This window comes from Bufo bufo, chromosome 5, assembly GCF_905171765.1.
Source record: "Bufo bufo chromosome 5, aBufBuf1.1, whole genome shotgun sequence".
NCBI classification, from domain to species: domain Eukaryota; kingdom Metazoa; phylum Chordata; class Amphibia; order Anura; family Bufonidae; genus Bufo; species Bufo bufo.
Genome location: NC_053393.1, coordinates 206,063,502 through 206,082,683, shown reverse-complemented (window position 1 = coordinate 206,082,683; position 19,182 = coordinate 206,063,502). Strand labels below are relative to the sequence as shown.

General features: G+C 40.6%; 1 protein-coding gene across 1 annotated transcript in view; it reads left to right on the top strand.

Annotated features, from left to right (window-relative positions):
• The window catches only part of TMEM108 (transmembrane protein 108), a 312,590-nt gene that overhangs the window by 119,323 nt on the left and 174,085 nt on the right, over window positions 1–19,182 (top strand). Inside the window, exon 3 of the mRNA XM_040433339.1 lies at window positions 11,354–11,439. Within this exon, the coding sequence (XP_040289273.1) occupies window positions 11,400–11,439 (40 nt within the window). The 5' untranslated portion in view covers window positions 11,354–11,399. The remainder of the gene's footprint in view (window positions 1–11,353; window positions 11,440–19,182) is intronic.

Sequence of the window (19,182 nt, the reverse complement as noted above, 5' to 3'; positions counted from 1 at the left end):
TTGTGAAATGATGTCCACCTATGTGCAATGTAAGTGTCACATGATCTGTCATTACATATACACACCTTTTTTGAAAGGCTGCAGAGGCTGCAACACCTAAGCAAGAGGCATCACTAACCAAACACTGCCATGAAGACCAAGGAACTCTACAATCAAGTAAGGGACAATGTTGTTGAAAATTACAAGTCAGGGTTAGGTTATAAAAAAAGATTGCTGTTCACAAGTGCAAACCATCTAACTTAAGGCTAGGTTCGCACCTGAGCGTTTTACAGCGCGTTCCTACGTGCTGTAAAACGCTCAACAGGCAAAAACCAATGTTTCCCTATGGGCATGGTTCTCACCTGAGCGTTTTACAGCGCGTACGAATGCGCTGTAAAACACCCTACCCCCCAAGAAGTACAGGAGCTTCTTTGGGGCGTATTGTGGCGCGTAACACCTTTGTTTTTCATTGTACGCCTCTGTGGTCAATATCAAGATCGTACGCGCATTTCCAAAATACAAAAACGCCCCAAAATACACCTCAAAAACGCCCGATAAAAACGCCTGTAAACAGCGCTTATCGAATACGCTCAGGTGTGAACCCAGCCTAAAGGATCTTGAGCAGTTTTGCAAGGAGGAATGGGCAAAAATCCCAGTGGTAAGATGTGGCAAGCTCATAGAGACTTATCCAAAGCGACTTGGAGCTGTGATTGCCGCAAAAGGTGGCTCTACAAAGTAGCGTAAACCATCCAACTTGAAGGAGCTGGAGCAGTTTTTCAAGGAGGAATGGGCAAAATTCCCAGTGGTAAGATGTGGCAAGCTCATAGAGACTTATCCAAAGCGACTGTGATTGCCGCAAAAGGTGGCTCTACAAAGTATTGACTTTAGGGGGGTGAATAGTTATGCACATTGACCTTTTCTATTATTTTGTACTATTTGTTGTTTGCCTCACAATAATAATTAAAAAAAAATCTTCAAAGTTGTGGGCATGTTCTGTAAATTAAATTATGCAAATCCTCAAACAATCCATGTTAATTCCAGGTTGTGAGGCACCAAAACACAAAAAAAGTCAAGGGGGGTGAATACTTTTGCAAGGCACTGTACCTGTTAGTCCAACTCTTGTTCAGCCAACAGAAATCTTTTAAGCCCCCCTCCCCCATTAGTGTGCATGCTTGGCTAAACGTGCATGTGTTCTGACAGGCAGAGGGTATAGCTCTTCACATCAGGAAACGGTTGCAAAGTATTAAAGCATATGTGTGATTACGGCCATGCACACCCATTAATAGTCTATTTTTATTTGCGATCCAGCTCATCATGTGCCATATATATGTGCAAGCTGACATCATCTCCACATCATGACAGTAATTGCCTGCTGGCGTTATCAGAAATCAGTGTATTTATGGAGAAATCATTGTTATATTAAAGCAATGCTCTAATCACAGACCACTAAATTATGATACTTAGTGGAAAAGTAGAATGCTCCCGTGGGAATGCTGTTCATTGCAAGAATTCTTATTAATTGCCAAGGAAACAATTTTCCTTTCCGTTCTACATTTCTTTATCAGAATCAGAGTTGCAAAGCCAGGATATAAACAGCATATTTTACCTGAGACAAACTGCTTTTCCTGAATGCCGCATCATTGAAGTTTGAGTTTGCAAAAGGAAATATTCAAGGGCATCAGGTCCATTGTTCTATGTGTCGTGTTGACTATAAATATGCATGTTCTTCCTGCTTCATTCTGTGTCATACGTCTTATGTAAATGTTACATTGCATGGTAATAGGAAAGATTAAGACAAATAGACAGCAACTAAATTTGAATTTCCAATTATATCTCTACAATGACATGTTGCTTTCTTAATAAATAGCTATAGAGATATCAGTCAAGTAACCATTTAGTTGTTTGATTTGTTAATCTACGGTTGCCCTTGTAAGTACAGTGATTCTTTAAGCATGACCATGTTCAATAATCTATTTAGCTTCTGTTACTCGACATCATGGTAGGTAGGCTCATGGATTGATTGTCTATTAAGGAGCAAACCGTGTAAAATCCGGTCAATAACAAAAAAGCCACGTAAATCATTGTAATCTGACCACTGTAGGAGGTAGCAAGATTACATTATACTAGAAAAAAATACATTGCATATACTGTATTTGCAAATGATATGTCTTGAACCAGACCACGCAGCTGCTATGGGGCCCGTGGGGAAAAGGGGCCCACAGTGAACCAAAGGTCCTGCCCCCTAATTACACTCATTACTGTCCAGCTCCAGTATATTATCCCTATCATCAGTGGAGAAAGCTGAAGGAGCTGTGATTATTTCATCACAGGTCCTGTGCATCTAGTAAAGGAAATGCACAATGGTGTAGTTCCCAGGTTAGATAGGAGAATCTGCCAGGATATGTGATGACATCATCATCACCACAGGTTCTGTACATCTAGTAAAGGAACATCATCACAGGTCCTTTAACCCCCCAACAACATGGAGAAGAACAGCAGGATGAACTCTCCACTGAGACTAAAGTGGAGTGGTAAGAGGAGGTCCTCCTACTTTCTCTTCATTTGCCCCCCCATTCCCTATGTTTACTAATATGTCACTCATATATAGCACTTCAGACAGTTACAACCTATATTACCTCATGTACCTCACACAATAACCATAATATTTAACTGACTACATATATCTGCACAAACTGCATCGTTTATACTATTATGCCTTGTACTTATCACATCAGTACACTGCTCTCTCTCTCTCTCTCTCTCTCTCTCTATATATATATATATATATATATTTATATAGTCAGGTCCATAAATATTGGGACATCAAACCAATTCTAACAATGTTTGCTCTATACACCATCACAATGGATTTAAAATGAAACAAACAAGATGTGCTTTAACTGCAGACTGCTTTATTTGAGGGTATTTACATCCAAATCAGGTTAACAGTGTAGGAATTACAACAGTTTGCATATGTGCCTCCCACTTGTTGAGGGACCAAAAGTAATAGGACTAAATAATAATCATAAATCAAACTTTAACTTTTTAATACTTGGTTGCAAATCCTTTGCAATCAATTACATCCTGAAGTCTGGAACGCATAGACATCACCAGATGCTGCGTTTCATCCCTGATGATGCTCTGCCAGGCCTCTACTGCAACTGTCTTCAGTTCCTACTTGTTCTTGGGGCATTTTCCCTTCAGTTTTGTCTTCAGCAAGTGAAATGCATGCTCAATCGGATTCAGGTGAGGTGATTGACTTGGCCACTGCATAACATTCCACTTCTTTCCCTTAAAAAACTCTTTGGTTGCTTTTGCAGTATGCTTTGGGTCATTGTCCATCTGCACTGTGAAGCGTCGTCCAATGAGTTCTGAAGCATTTGGCTGAATATGAGCAGATAATATTGCCTGAAACACTTCAGAATTCATCCTGCTGCTTTTGTCAGCAGTCACATCATCAATAAATACAAGAGAACCAGTTCCATGGGCAGCCATACATGCCCAAGCCATGACACTACCACCACCATGCTTCACTGATGAGGTGGTATGCTTAGGATCATGAGCAGTTCCTTTCCTTCTCCATACTCTTCTCTTCCCATCACTCTGGTACAAGTTGATCTTGGGCTCATCTGTTCATAGGATGTTGTTCCAGAACTGTGAAGGCTTTTTTAGATGTCGTTTGGCAAACTCTAATCTGGCCTTCCTGTTTTTGAGGCTCACCAATGGTTTACATCTTGTGGTGAACCCTCTGTATTCACTCTGGTGAAGTCTTCTCTTGATTGTTGACTTTGACACACATACACCTACCTCCTGGAGAGTGTTCTTGATCTGGCCAACTGTTGTGAAGGGTGTTTTCTTCACCAGGGAAAGAATTCTTCGGTCATCCACCACAGTTGTTTTCCGTGGTCTTCTGGGTCTTTTGGTGTTGATGAGCTCACTGGTGCGTTCCTTCTTTTTAAGAATGTTCCAAACAGTTGTTTTGGCCACGCCTAATGTTTTTGCTATCTCTCTGATGGGTTTGTTTTGTTTTTTCAGCCTAATGATGGCTTGCTTCACTGATAGTGACAGCTCTTTGGATCTCATTTTGAGAGTTGACAGCAACAGATTCCAAATGCAAATAGGACACTTGAAATGAACTCTGGACCTTTTATCTGCTCATTGTAATTGGGATAATGAGTGAATAACAGACACCTGGCCATGGAACAGCTGAGAAGCCAATTGTCCCATTACTTTTGGTCCTTTAACAAGTGGGAGGCACATATGCAAACTGTTGTAATTCCTACACCGTTCACCTGATTTGGATGTAAATACCCTCAAATTAAAGCTGACAGTCTGCAGTTAAAGCACATCTTGTTCATTTAATTTCAAATGCATTGTGGTGGTGTATAGAGCCAAAAATGTTAGAATTGTGTCGATGTCCCAATATTTATGGACCTGACTGTATATATACAGTACAGACCAAAAGTTTGGACACACCTTCTCATTCAAAAAGTTTTCTTTATTTTCATGACTATGAAGGCATCAAAACTATGAATTAACACATGTGGAATTATATACATAACAAACAAGTGTGAAACAACTGAAAATATGTCATATTCTAGGTTCTTCAAAGTAGCCACCTTTTGCTTTGATTACTGCTTTGCACACTCTTGACATTCTCTTGATGAGCTTCAAGAGGTAGTCCCCTGAAATGGTTTTCACTTCACAGGTGTGCCCTGTCAGGTTTAATAAGTGGGATTTCTTGCCTTATAAATGGGGTTGGGACCATCAGTTGCGTTGAGGATGCCAAGAGTGTGCAACGCAGTTGCGTTGAGAATGCCAAGAGTGTGCAACGCAGTAATCAAAGCAAAAGGTGGCTACTTTGAAGAACCTAGAATATGACATATTTTCAGTTGTTTCACACTTGTTTGTTATGTATATAATTCCACATGTGTTAATTCATAGTTTTGATGCCTTCAGTGTGAATCTACAATTTTCATAGACATGAAAATAAAGAAAACTCTTTGAATGAGAAGGTGTGTCCAAACTTTTGGTCTGTACTGCATATATATATATATATATATATATATATATAAATATACTATACAGTATAATAGATGCAGTGTGTACAGATAGACAGTATGTGGTCAGTTAAATATTATGGTTATTGTGTGAGATACATGAGGTAAGAGTGGTTGTGTGGTAGTGTTAATAGATATTATTATATATCTATATAATATATAGATATATAAAAGTGGTAATAGATATATTATATACAACAGTGTACTGATATATCAGGTACAAGGTACAATTGATGCAGTGTGTTAAGATATATAGTATAAACAGCAGTGTTCTGATATGGGAGGAACGAGGTAAAATACATGCAGTGTGTACAGATATATAGTATGTACAGCAGTGTACTGATATGTGAGGTACGAGGTATAATAGCAGTGTGTACAGATATAATGTATAGTATATACAGCAGTGAACTGAGATATTAGGTACGAGGTATCATAGATGCAGTGTGTACAGATATATAGCGTATACAGCAGTGTACTGACACATGAGGTATGAGGTATAATAGATGCAGGTCGTACAGATATATAGTATATCTCGCAGTGTACTGATATGTAAGGTATGAGGTATAACAGATATAATGTGTACAGATATATAGTATATACAGCAGTGTACTGATATGTTAGGTACAAGGTATAATAGATTCAATGTGTACAGGTATATAGTGTACACAGCAGTGGACTGATATGTGAGGCACGAGCTGTAATTTATACCTCATATCTCACATATCATTACACTGCTGTATATACTGAGCAGGAAAGGTTAGTGGGAGGGGCTATGAATGGGGCATGGGGGCCTAATTTAGATTCTCTCTTTGGGGCCCAGTGATTTCTATGTATGCCCCTGGTCCACTGAATATTCTTAGGATAATTGTCCTAAATCAATGATTATTTTTTTTCAGAGTCGTACATAGGTTTTAACGGGGAATTGACATGACTTCATATAAAAAATAAAATGAGACATCATACGGTACATGACAATCTCTTTGTAACAAAACTAAAACTAGCCCTGTACCTCACATTGATCCAGAGATCTCCCCATTCATTGCTCTCTTTACTCTGCTAGATTCAGGCTGAAAGCTCAGAGGCGTGCCCTTTTTTCAGGGAGGGGGGTGGGTGCATCTGTCTCACTGTAACTATCACAGCATGTAAATATGGATATGGCAAAGTTATACCTTTCTGCTAAATCTTTCTTATTAAAGAACTGTATGCCTATAAATAGGGTCTGAAAAGGGGACCTTTTTTCTTTTCTTTCCATGGTAACAATGGCTAACTGTAGAGTGGAAAGTGATGTTGTTTGGGATCAGCTTGGTCTTTGTAGTACCATCTGTGGAGGGATCTAGGGATTGGGAGCTGTGAGTAAAGTTTGCCCCCTTTTAACATTGGATAGGAACGTCCAGAATTCAGACTCAATCTATAACATTTTCTTATATCTATAACTGTAACATCATGACTATTACACAAGTGGACAGCTCAAAAAATTTAGATCAGTCCACTCTTCTTACATAGTTATATAGTTCAGCTGAAAAAATACATATGTCCATCAAGTTTCACCAAGGAGTAGGAAAGGATATTGATAAAGAGTAGGGGTACAGAAAAGGAGAAGACTGGAAATTACTGTATTTTTTGCCCTATAAGACGTACTTAGGTTTTAGAGGGGGACAATAAGAATTTTTTTTTTTTATTATACCTCAGGTCAGACCACCAATCAGACCCCCAATGTTATTAAGACCTCAGCTAACAGCCCCAATAAGATCCCCAATGTTAATAAGACCCCAATAAGACCTCAGATCAGACCCCCAATCAGACCTCAGCTCAGACCCCAATATGAATCCCCCCAATCAGACCTCAGATAAGAGCCCCATGCCCCTCATCAGCCCCCAATAGCCTCGTATCAGCCCCAAATAGCTTCATATCAGCCCCCAGTAGCCTCATATCAGCCCCCAGTAGCCTCATAGCAGCCCCCAGTAGCCTTATAGCAGCCCCAGTAGCCTCATAGCAGCCCCCATTAGCCTCATAGCAGCCCCCAGTAGCCTTATAGCAGCCCCAGTAGCCTTATAGCAGCCCCCATTAGCCTCATAGCAGCCCTAAGTAGCCTTATAGCAGCCCCCAGTAGCCTTATAGCAGCCCCTAGTAGCCTTTCATCATCCCCCAGTAGCTTCTCATCAGCCCCCAGCAGCCTCTCCATCAGCCCCCAGTGACTCTCACCAGCGCCCAGACGTGTCATCAGCCTCATAAATATAAAATTTAAAAAAACTACTTACATCACCTGCTCCTGGACGACGACGCTCCTCTCCTCCAGCGTGATCTGCATCCTCCTGCTGTCGACTGTGCTGTGAAGGCTGCGCACAGTGTGACGTCACAGAGCGCCTCACGCTGTTCGCAGCCCTGCACAGCCGATAGCTGAGGACCAGGAAGCGGTGAGTACAAAGCCTTCACCGCTACCCGGTCCTCCGGTACTAATGAGCGCTTCCATAATGGACGCGGCTCATCAGTAGCTGTCTGATTGTTTGTAGCTATCCAATTCCTGCCTCAACCAACTCTATTTGTTTTTATTTTTTCCTCCCTGTCTTTCAAGAGCCATAACTTTTTATTTTTCCATTTACATAGCCATATGAGGTTTTATGTATTATGTGACAAGTTGTATCTTCTAATGACATTATTTTGTACTCCATATTAAATACTGGTAATCAGGAAAAAAGTTATTCATTGTGTAGAATGCAATTGTGGCATTGTTTTATGGGTTTCACTTTTACAGACTTTATAGTGTGGTAAAAAAGACCATCATGCCATGATTAAGATAGGTGCCATGATCGAAACTGGAATTTTTTACATAATTAATAAAGATGGAATGGTTTTAATCCATGTGATGAACAATGTTTCATTGGGATAAAAGGCACATTACCTTTATTTGGGTTAGAACAATTATAGCAAAGTTTTATAGTTTTTCTTACATATGTGGGGTTTCGCTCTGGTAGATTGGGTAAGCGGACGCAGTACAGAGGCAAAATACAGGTTCTTAAAGAGGACCTTTCATTACGATAAAAAATCTAAACTAAGTATACAGACATGGAGAGCGGCGCCCAGGGAACTCCCTGCACTTACTATTATCCCTGGGTGCCGTTCTCCCGGTATAGGCTCCGGTATCTTCAGATTTTTGGCTCAACCGGGAGGAGCCTGCTCTTGTTCTCCTGGGCGTCTCCTTCTCCCAGGCTGGAGTGCTGGCCAATCGCAGCACTCAGCTCATAGCCTGAGAGGTTTTTTCTCCTAGGCTATGAGCTGAGTGCTGCGATTGGCCAGCACTCCAGCCTGGGAGAAGGAGACGCCCAGGAGAACAAAAGCAGGCTCCTCCTAGTTGAGCCGAAAGTCTGAAGATACCGGAGCCTATACCGAGAGAACGGAGCGGCGCCCAGGGATAATAGTAAGTGCAGGGGGATCCCTTGGCGCCACTCTCCATGTCTGTATACTTAGTTTAGATTTTCTAACTCTAACTTCAGTGTTTATTCACATTTGCGGCAGTTGCACAAAACAACACGTCACTTTGCAGTCTTTGGTGTTAATTCACACACAAATGAAAAGTTCAATTTGCACAGAGCAACATGTCACTTTGCAGTCTTTTGTGTTAATTCACACACAATGGAACGTTCATATTGCACAAGTCTCCTTGTTGGCAGTTCTGCCTCCAGTAGTCCACAGCAGGCTTTAGGGGGTCTGTTCCCCCTGCACATGGGTCTCAGCCCTCCAGTCTGGCACAAAACCTCAGATCCCAACACAGAGTCGGCTGCTGAGCCCAGCTGCCTATTTAAGGACAGTCAGGTGCTGCCAAAACCCAGATCGGCACTTAAACTCCGGTCCGGTATTTGACCTCACCTGGATTGAAACCAGCCCAGCCCCACATGTTGGGAGGAAAATACCTGCCTTCCCAGACAAAACCCCTCGCTGTGTCACAGTATAAATACTTAAGAAAAAAAATAATTATTTTCATCACTGAATTCTAACACCCATACCTTTTTTTTTTTATATTTCTGTCTATGGAGCTGTGTAAGGGGATTTTTTTTGTGTGCAAGGGCAAACTGTAGTGTTTATTAATACCATTTTGGGGTATGTATGACTTTTTACTTTAGTTAAATTTTTGGAGGCAGGTGAATCGACCAAAAAACAGCAATTTGTTCCTGAAATTCAGCACATGATCTCTTGTGATCGTCTTCGCTATGAGATCTTTACTGCACGTGTGCTAATGGCCCTGCCATCAGTGCGTGTGCAAGATTTTAGAGGCAAGCATAAGACCAATCAGGATGCCTGACCCTGACAAACTCACTGGGAGGGGAAGTGGAAACAAGGAGAGGAAGAGGTGAAGCAGTGCTCCAAAGGACTAGGCCAGTCCTCCAGTGCTCCATATACACTCACCTAAAGAATTATTAGGAACACCTGTTCTATTTCTCATTAATGCAATTATCTAGTCAACCAATCACATGGCAGTTGCTTCAATGCATTTAGGGGTGTGGTCCTGGTCAAGACAATCTCCTGAACTCCAAACTGAATGTCAGAATGGGAAAGAAAGGTGATTTAAGCAATTTTGAGCGTGGCATGGTTGTTGGTGCCAGACGGGCCGGGCTGAGTATTTCACAATCTGCTCAGTTAACTGGGATTTTCACGCACAACCATTTCTAGGGTTTACAAAGAATGGTGTGAAAAGGGAAAAACATCCAGTATGCGGCAGTCCTGTGGGCAAAAATGCCTTGTGGATGCTAGAGGTCAGAGGAGAATGGGCCGACTGATTCAAGCTGATAGAAGAGCAACGTTGACTAAAATAACCACTCGTTACAACCGAGGTATGCAGCAAAGCATTTGTGAAGCCACAACACGCACAACCTTGAGGCGGATGGGCTACAACAGCAGAAGACCCCACCGGGTACCACTCATCTCCACTACAAATAGGAAAAAGAGGCTACAATTTGCACGAGCTCACCAAAATTGGACTGTTGAAGACTGGAAAAATGTTGCCTGGTCTGATGAGTCTCGATTACTGTTGAGACATTCAAATGGTATTGGTAGAGTCCGAATTTGGTGTAAACAGAATGAGAACATGTATCCATCCTCTCATGGCTACTTCCAGCAGGATAATGCACCATGTCACAAAGCTCGAATCATTTCAAATTGGTTTCTTGAACATGACAATGAGTTCACTGTACTAAAATGGCCCCCACAGTCACCAGATCTCAACCCAATAGAGCATCTTTGGGATGTGGTGGAACGGGAGCTTCGTGCCCTGGATGTGCATCCCTGAAATCTCCATCAACTGCAAGATGCTATCCTATCAATATGGGCCAACATTTCTAAAGAATGCTATCAGCACCTTGTGGAATCAATGCCACGTAGAATTAAGGCAGTTCTGAAGGCAAAAGGGGGTCCAACACTGTATTAGTATGGTGTTCCTAATAATTCTTTAGGTGAGTGTATAACTAAAAATAAGAATTTTTCTACATTGTTAATGCCGATTGTGAAGAAAAGGGGCTCCTTTTAGTCCCCATGATCTACCCTACCAGGCAATATGCCAGTTTAATACGGTTCATCATGGTGATAGATACTCTTTAAAAGCAAAAAACCTGCATCTCTGAAGTTATTTGCCAAAATAAATGTTTGAATGATATGAAAAAATAGAATGTTCTGCAGTAATTCCAGAGTACTTCCAGACTTGTGCCATGAATACTATTCTACATTTTTAAAACCAGCACCTGGATTTGAATATGTTAGTAATTCCATGTAAAACTAAATGTAGTATAACCACTGGGCTATTCAATAAAATCTGTCTGTATAACAATCCATGCAGTTTTTCCTTATTTCTATTTTAAATCAGTAACATCACTGAGGTGGTCGCACATGTTTAGTTTCATACTTTAACTGCCATCTACTGCTAGAAGCTGTGACACTTACAGGGAAAGAGATGCAGCAGAAAGGACATGCTCCCAGAGAAATGACACACCCATTTAGCTTCCAGTTTCAAAAAAAATCTAGCAGAGCAATTGGAGCAATGAGTGGGAAGATCTCTGGATCCATGCGAGGTATAAGGCTGGTTCTTTGTTAGAAAGATATTGTACTACAGTATGATGTTTGATTTTCCTTTTTTACATTTATCATAGGTTAACCTCTTTAAGTTAGGTTGTCTAGATTTTGAGGGTAGGAACTTTTTGTGAATTTTCAACTTGTGTGAAACGTTTTGATTAGAATATCAAGACTGTGTACCTGGCATTTTTATAGAATAAAGGTAACTTTGAAATGATAATTTACTGAAACTGATGCTCAGTTTTCATGTCTTCTAGACAGTATGAAGAGTAAACTAGAGGACACGAAGGAGCAGATGATACCATGAAGAGAAGGTCACAGGCCCTCTGTTGCCATCTGTTTAGTAAGTAAAGATTAACTCATTGACAGAATGTTTACCTTCATTAATCCTTTATAGATCCAGTACAACAGAAGTGTTTCACAGCTGTAAACTAACCTGCTTGACTTACAGGACATTTTTCACCTACATATTTTTATTTGCTAATTAAAACCTGCCAGTAAAATATATTTCTTTTTTGTAATCTGTTTTTATTTTTTTAACTGTACATGATTATGAGGTTGGCCATCTTTCCTGAGCAGTCATTAACATAATTTAGAGATATGCTTTACAGCCACATGGACCATAGACATACTCAGTAGACATGAGATGTTCACTGGGTGTGCTAGACATGCTCTGTGACCTCTGCAGAGGCCATTGTCCATGGAGGAGGAGGTCACTAGTGTTTCTGACCTATTGTGAATGTTGGATCCTCTGCAACTTAGATATAGGTTTTATATGTCTTTGTACAGTAATCCTATCTTTACGGTTCTGTCTGTTCTACATTATCCACCTCATTTTGTTTGACTAAAACATGGACTAAAAACAGCAGCTTCATCCCCTCCTCCTTCCTGTTTTTATAGACTATATTTTTGGGGTGGCTGAATATTTATAGCAAGCCCGCAAGCTGGGAAAAATAAATTAAGAAATGTTAGATCCTGTATATTCACATGTTATATTGATTTATGCGATTATAAATTATATTGATAGGTATGTTTTAATTATGAGGATAGGTGATATTTACTATGGCTATTATGCTTAAAAGCATTCACCAGTTTATAAGTATATACCTTAACTGGCTATACAGTGTATGATGTGGCACAATAAATCCACAGCCCAGCTGCTGTTAAGAATTCCCCCACTGGCCTTCCACAAGCTATGTAAACCGTGATGTTCCCTAGCTGCCCTGTCCATCAGAAGCAAAATGGTGCTTTCTTAGTTGTCCATAGCTGCTTCCTCTTCTGCATGTCACGGGGTTCCAAAGGTGCACTCGGTCCCCCATTACCCGCAGACCTGTTGCTTAGCTTTGGGAATGAGGATCTGTGTTTGACCTCATTCCCAGGGCGGCTTTACTAGCTGGGTGGCTCCCTGCTCCTAGTCTGCCTTGAGCGCCGAGCTGATCACTCGGTGCTCGACTGGTTGGTCTGGCGGTCATGTGACGCTGGCCACGTCACATGACCCTCACTCCCCACTATAAATACAGGCAGCCTGCTGGTCACAGGTTGCCTGCTAATTTCTAGGTTCCTGGCTATTTGTTGGACTACTGAATACTTACCTGATCCTGTTCCCTGACGATCCTTTGCCTGCTCCTCCTGTACTACGAATCCGTCCTGGTATTGTGACCTCGGCTCCCATCTGACTACTCTCTTAGGACTCCTCTTGTACTTCTCTGCTCTCCTGGTATTTGACCCCGGCTTCTCCTGACCATTCTTTGCTTAATCCTTTGTACTGCGTAGCTCTCTTGGTTCTGACCCGGTCCGTTCATGTTCCGTATTTTTTCTTGTCTGTCTTCCCTGCACAAATGCTAAGTTAGGGACTGTCGTCCAGTTGTCCCCTGTCATCAGGACTCGTGAGGCAAGTAGGCAGGGCCAGGGGTGAGGGTGGAGCTCAGTGGTCACTATCCTTCCCACTGTGTGTGTGTGGACGTGACCGTTACACTGCACATGCACTCAAATTCAGACACTGTTCAACACCTGCGCAGAGGAGGATGTCGCCAACACCTGCCAGGGGGAATTCTTAACAGCAGCTCAGATGAGCTAAAAGCATGCTATGGGTTTATTTTGCTAAAGCATGCGTTGTATGGTCATATCCTTATAAAGTGGCCAAGCCCTTCAATTTATAAGCTGTAAAATGAGTGTGAAGATTTTGATCTATCTAAACAAAATCCTTCATGGACAATTAAACATTTGGTCACTGATACCTGATTGTATTTCATACTCACATACAGAAATAGAATCAAGCAGGTCTTCTTGCTCTCTGTTTCTCTCGCTTTGCTTGACCACCTGGGAGTACAGAAAGCAGGAGGGTTGTGGATGATCTGGTTGACCGGATGACAGAGAAATTAGTTCTGTTTATACAGCTACTGTATTTTAACCTCATTAGGATGTGGTATATTTCGGCAATCAGGACCGTTTAATTTCTCTGTAAATGTAGCTATATGAGGAATTGTTTTTTGTTTGTGGGAAGAGTTGTATTTTTAAATTGTGCCATTTTTGGGTAGATATAAGTGATTGACTTACAGAACTTTTACTTTAAATTTTTGAGTTCATCATCTGTTCATCATTCATTTGGCATAAATAACATGCACAAAATCAATCTACAATCGCCACCCGTATAATTGCCCTTTCTGCATATGGAGCTCCACCATTCCCAGGGCAATCACAGGAAACATTCAATAAGCAAACCTGGGATCACTTTTAACCTCTTGGAATAGCGTATGATATAGTGAGCTTCTTAATTCATACTCACAAACCGCAGGTAGTTCACCTTCATTTCTTTTATTGAGTATTTCCAAAATATTAAATGTTCAATAAGCGTAAACACCATGAGGGGTGCTAAGACGTACATCACTCCATCCTTCTCCCCTCCAGTCGACATTTCGGGAAACACGCCCCCTTACTTATGCATGAGTAACTGTTCCAGTTACTGATTATGTCCAAATGGATTTTTTGTCTGTTTTGGCATAATCAGTAATTAGAACATTACATCAAGCAGTGTTAAAAATCATTGTTTAAACTGTATCAGTAATCAGAATGGATCGCTCTGATTTTATATACTGTCTACTTGCATATGAGTATAAATATATATATATATATATAATTTTTTATTTTACTTTTATGTAATATTTTGCACTTTTGCCCTTCCTATCAAACAGACCGCCTTGATTAAGTGGTACATATAGCTGCGCATGCTTCTCCTCTCATCGGTTGATGGATGCACATAGAGGTAACTAGGAGCAGCACACTATATGTGCAGGGTCTGCTCTCCTGAACATAGATGCCCAACGGCATAGGTAGGTTTAGAGTAGGACCTGCCTGACTGAGACCACCTTGGCTGGTGTAGGTGGGCACAGATATGTTTTCATCAAAATATATTGGCTAAGTGTCTCAGATTTTATTATATCAGAATGAGGGATTAGTCCATATATAATGCTTGCATCTATTGTATGAGTGCATTATTATTTCTTTTCTGTGATTTTTTTTCATAAATGTAGCCAAGCACATCTGCATATTCATTTATCATATCGTGTAGGACAGTCATGCTCAACCTGCGGCCCTCCAGCTGTTGTAAAACTACAACTCCCACAATGCCCTGCTGTAGGCTGTTCAGGCATGCTGGGAGTTGTAGTTTTGCAACAGCTGGAGGGCCGCAGGTTGAGCATGCCTGGTGTAGGATGTTTTTATCTTTGTTTTATATCTTTTTTTGTGATTTTTGCTTTCTTTGGGTGTTATTTACTGCACATAGCTCTTAGGAGAGAAAAAAAGATGCCAGAGCCAAAACCCGAATTCTATAAACCCCAACTGATCAAAATATTTGACTTGTTATCATGATATGTTAGAAGTTTTTTGAAACAATACTTACTCTTTAAAATATAATGTTATATTAAAAAGTAATGGAACACTATAATTGTTAAGGATTTTTATACTCCAAAAATATGTCAGTAGCAATAGAGATAGATCTTAACAGGTTGGAGCCTTTTTTCTAGTCTGGCCTTGCTATGCACTGAGAAATGCCAAGGAATGTGCCAGAAGTTTCTCCACAGTTCTTTGATTAGAAAATAAGTAAAGAAAAATCGCTGCACTACAGTGATATCTTGCAAATAGAGAAATAGCTTATTGTCCTTTTCAAAGACATCAAAAGGATTTCTGATCCAGATATTTTTATAATTATTTTTTTCACAGTAAATCACTGAACGTTTCGGTCCAAGTGGACCTTCATCAGCGGTGTAACCTGTGTTGATAATATGGCATCAGGGGAGGCTGGATCATGTGACATGGGGCATTTCCTTATTCTTAGATTTTCTTCATTAGCTGTAGAGAATAGGTATTTCAAATAAAAGAAAATACCTGGAATTTATTATGTAACCTCAGTCAGTTTTCTGGTGTAAAAAATAATAATAAAAAAAAAAAAAAAAAATGTTGGCACGTTTAAGTTTCAAGATAAGTAATTTCTTTCCATTTTCACCCCAACAGATTTATTGTAATTCAGGCGAGAAACTGCCTTAAATTATAGTGCACCTTCTATGCCAGATCACAGCTGTTTTTATGCATCACAATCAGAAGCCTTGTAATAAATTTGGCTTATGAGATGTTAGCCCTAATAAGTCCTCCCTATGTATTTAGTGTCCTGTGTTACCCTGCTTGAGTAAAACTGGCTATCATAGTAATGCTAAAATAGAACATTTTCATTATACAAAGTAATAACTATATTGTGGAATACTATTTAATAGGACCAATGAAGAATCTCAATTTAGAAAAGTTCATTGCAGATAGTAAGTAAACTGTCTTCCTAATTTGTTGAAAAAAATAAAACATAAATACTCCAAATGCAGAAATTTTGTAATATATGTCAGAAGAACTGAAATTTGTTTGTAGTCTATGTGCAGGAATTGACTCATTAACAGGCTGCCCTGAGAAGAGTTATCTCTCTACACAGCACAGAGGCAGACAGTCTTCCAGACAGCTCACAGCAGGCACTAATAACACGCCCTGTCTGCTCGCAGATTTAAATTAAAGACGCTCATATTCGCTCCAGCAAAAATAGAATTTCCTCCAGAGACATGTCAATTTCCACCTTTGTAGACCGGCATTTGCAAGCAGTGTTAATCTTAATGTAATGTTATCTTGCAAATTAATGTGGAAGAACTTTGGAGATCCAGTAGATTTATTAAAAATTGATGGCAGTTTTTGGTATTCAATTATTTTGGATATAACGAAGAATCATCTTTGGAAAGCAAATTTAAGATAGTGCTTAGCAGTCTTACCTTAAAACAATTGCAGTCTTTAATTTTTATGGATATAGCAGCTTTGCATACATGTGCACTGGATGTTTTCTCCATTCTTTCATGTACTGTACATAAAACTCTCCAAGCTGTGGTTCGTAAGTGAACAGTTACTTTCTAGTTCAGCCAAAATCTTTTAAATTGATTGGCATCTGGCCTCCAGGACATTAACATGTATCTTTGTCTTAGGCCTCATGCACACGACCGTATTTTTTTGCGGTCCGCAAAACGGGGTTCCGTTTTCCCGTGATCCGTGACCGTTTTTTCGTCCGTGGGTCTTCCTTGATTTTTGGAGGATCCACGGACATGAAAAAAAAGTCGTTTTGGTGTCCGCCTGGCCGTGCGGAGTCAAACGGATCCGTCCTGAATTACAATGCAAGTCAATAGGGACGGATCCGTTTGACGTTGACACAATATGGTGCCATTTCAAACGGATCCGTCCCCATTGACTTTCAATGTAAAGTCTGGAGTCCCTTTTATACCATCGGATCGGAGTTTTCTCCAATCCGATGGTATATTTTAACTTGAAGCGTCCCCATCACCAGAGAACTCTTGGAGACCCCCTCTCTAGTGCCCTCCTTGTACAGTCACTTTGACATCCTGCTACATTTACCATATGCTATATTGTTTTTATGGCTGATCGGAGGGATATTCAATGATCTGCTACCAACCCTTAACTTTTTTTCCCCATTAAGTATGTTATGCAGATTTTTGCAGCATTCTTTGGTTTTCTTGGGGGGTTTTTGCCAGGAAATTGAGCGGACTTTTCAGGTGTTTATATTCTCTGGTCATTAATATCCGATCAGTGAGGTCTCATTCTGAGAGCTGAGTTACTGAACGTGGAGCCTTCTACTTCTGGCTCCATCCAATGTCATGTTACCAGCATTGTGGCTGCCTCAAACAGCAGATCATTTGTGTGCTGGGGTTGGACCCTCAACGATCTAATATTGATAACCTATTGAGAGCATAATTCATCAATATCTCAAAGTTTGCAAACCATTTTAACGGCCAGACACTTCTTCATGATTTTGTGCAGATGTGGGGTCATTTATCAAACTGGTGTAAAACAGAACTGGCTTAGTTGGAAAATGAAAGGTGGAATCTGATTGGTTGCTATGGGCAACTAAGCTAGTTCTACTTTACACCAGTTTGATAAATGACCCCAGAGGTGTTTTAATGGCCCTAACTTTATTATTGGTTGGACTACTCAAATCTTATACTTATTTGGGGAAAATCCTGCAAAAAAACGTTAGTTTTTTTCTCAAATTATAAGTTTTAATTCTTTAAATTAGCAAATTTACACAAATGGGGCAGGTATTAGTTGGCATGGGCATTTTCTATTTTTCCTTTTTTTAAGGTATTTTTGCACACACTGTAAAAAACCTCTGGGGGACATTTCATTTCCTAATTTTTTTACACTTTCAAATACCCCCCCTCTGGAGACAACATTCACTGGCAAAGCTGATCTGAGTCCTGTATTAAAGGGCTTCTGTCACCCCCAAAACACATTTTTCATTTTTGGGCTTGTTAAAATCCTTATTGAACGACTATTCCCTAAATAGGGCTCTTACCTTGGTCTGTGGCTTCGTTTCATAAAAATCGATCTTTTTAAATATGCAAATGACTTCACTACCAGCAAGTAGGGCGTCTACTTGCTGGTAGCCGCCGCATCCTCCTTTTAAAAAAACGCCCCCTCCTCCTGTTGATTGACAGGGCCAGCGAGCGCTCTCCTCCTCCGGCTGGCCCTGTCAGCATTTCAAATTCCGCGCCTGTCTTCATTCGGCGCAGGCGCTCTGAGAGAAGGAGGCTCCCTCAGTGCGCCTGCGCCGATGACGTCTTCTCTTTCGGTGACGAACCTTATGCTGCTTTCTTTCATTGTATATAAGGATATACACAGTCATCAGCCTTCATTGGAATTGGCGATTGGCTGCTGCAGTTATGGGACATCATAGTGAAATGAGTGGTGGAGAAATATATTGGATGGTGGAAGAATATTATATAAATCATATCATGTTTATTACTTTATAGTTTCACTATTGTTGGAAAAATAAAATGGACATCAAAACCAACAAATCATATTGTGGTCATCAGTTACAGGATAATTCATAGGTACAAATCTGTCAGCAGATTTGTATCTGTGAAACTAGCTGACACATTGCATGTGCGCTTAATAGTTGAAGTCATCTGTATAGGTCCCATGCTCGTCTTTAATATTGATTGGACCCTGGGCAAAAATTTACTTGGGCCCCCTGGATCCCGCCTTCCCACACCTTAGGCAATCACGCCCTCCACCACAACACACACACAAAAATCCACACATCTGGTAGAGTACAGTGAATGCAGGTAAATGGAGAAGGAAGGTCCTGGAGACACATGCGGTTCCTCTATCAGCTTTGCTTTAATGATCATGTAAAATTGACAGACATCACCACCTTCCACATGACAAGCGTTGACGCGTTTCGGGTTTAGCACCCTTAGTCGTAACTAACGACTAAGGGTGCTAAACCCGAAACGCGTCAACGCTTGTCATGTGGAAGGTGGTGATGTCTGTCAATTTTACATGATCATTAAAGCAAAGCTGATAGAGGAACCGCATGTGTCTCCAGGACCTTCCTTCTCCATTTACCTGCAGCCTGCCACGGGAACACTCCCCCAGGGTCTCTGGAGCCGGGACTATACATTTTATTGCGGAGGTGAGCTGGATAAAGTGTTTCTATAGAGTACAGTGAATGACTGTAAATACTTCCAGTTCTGAAGACTCCAGCGGC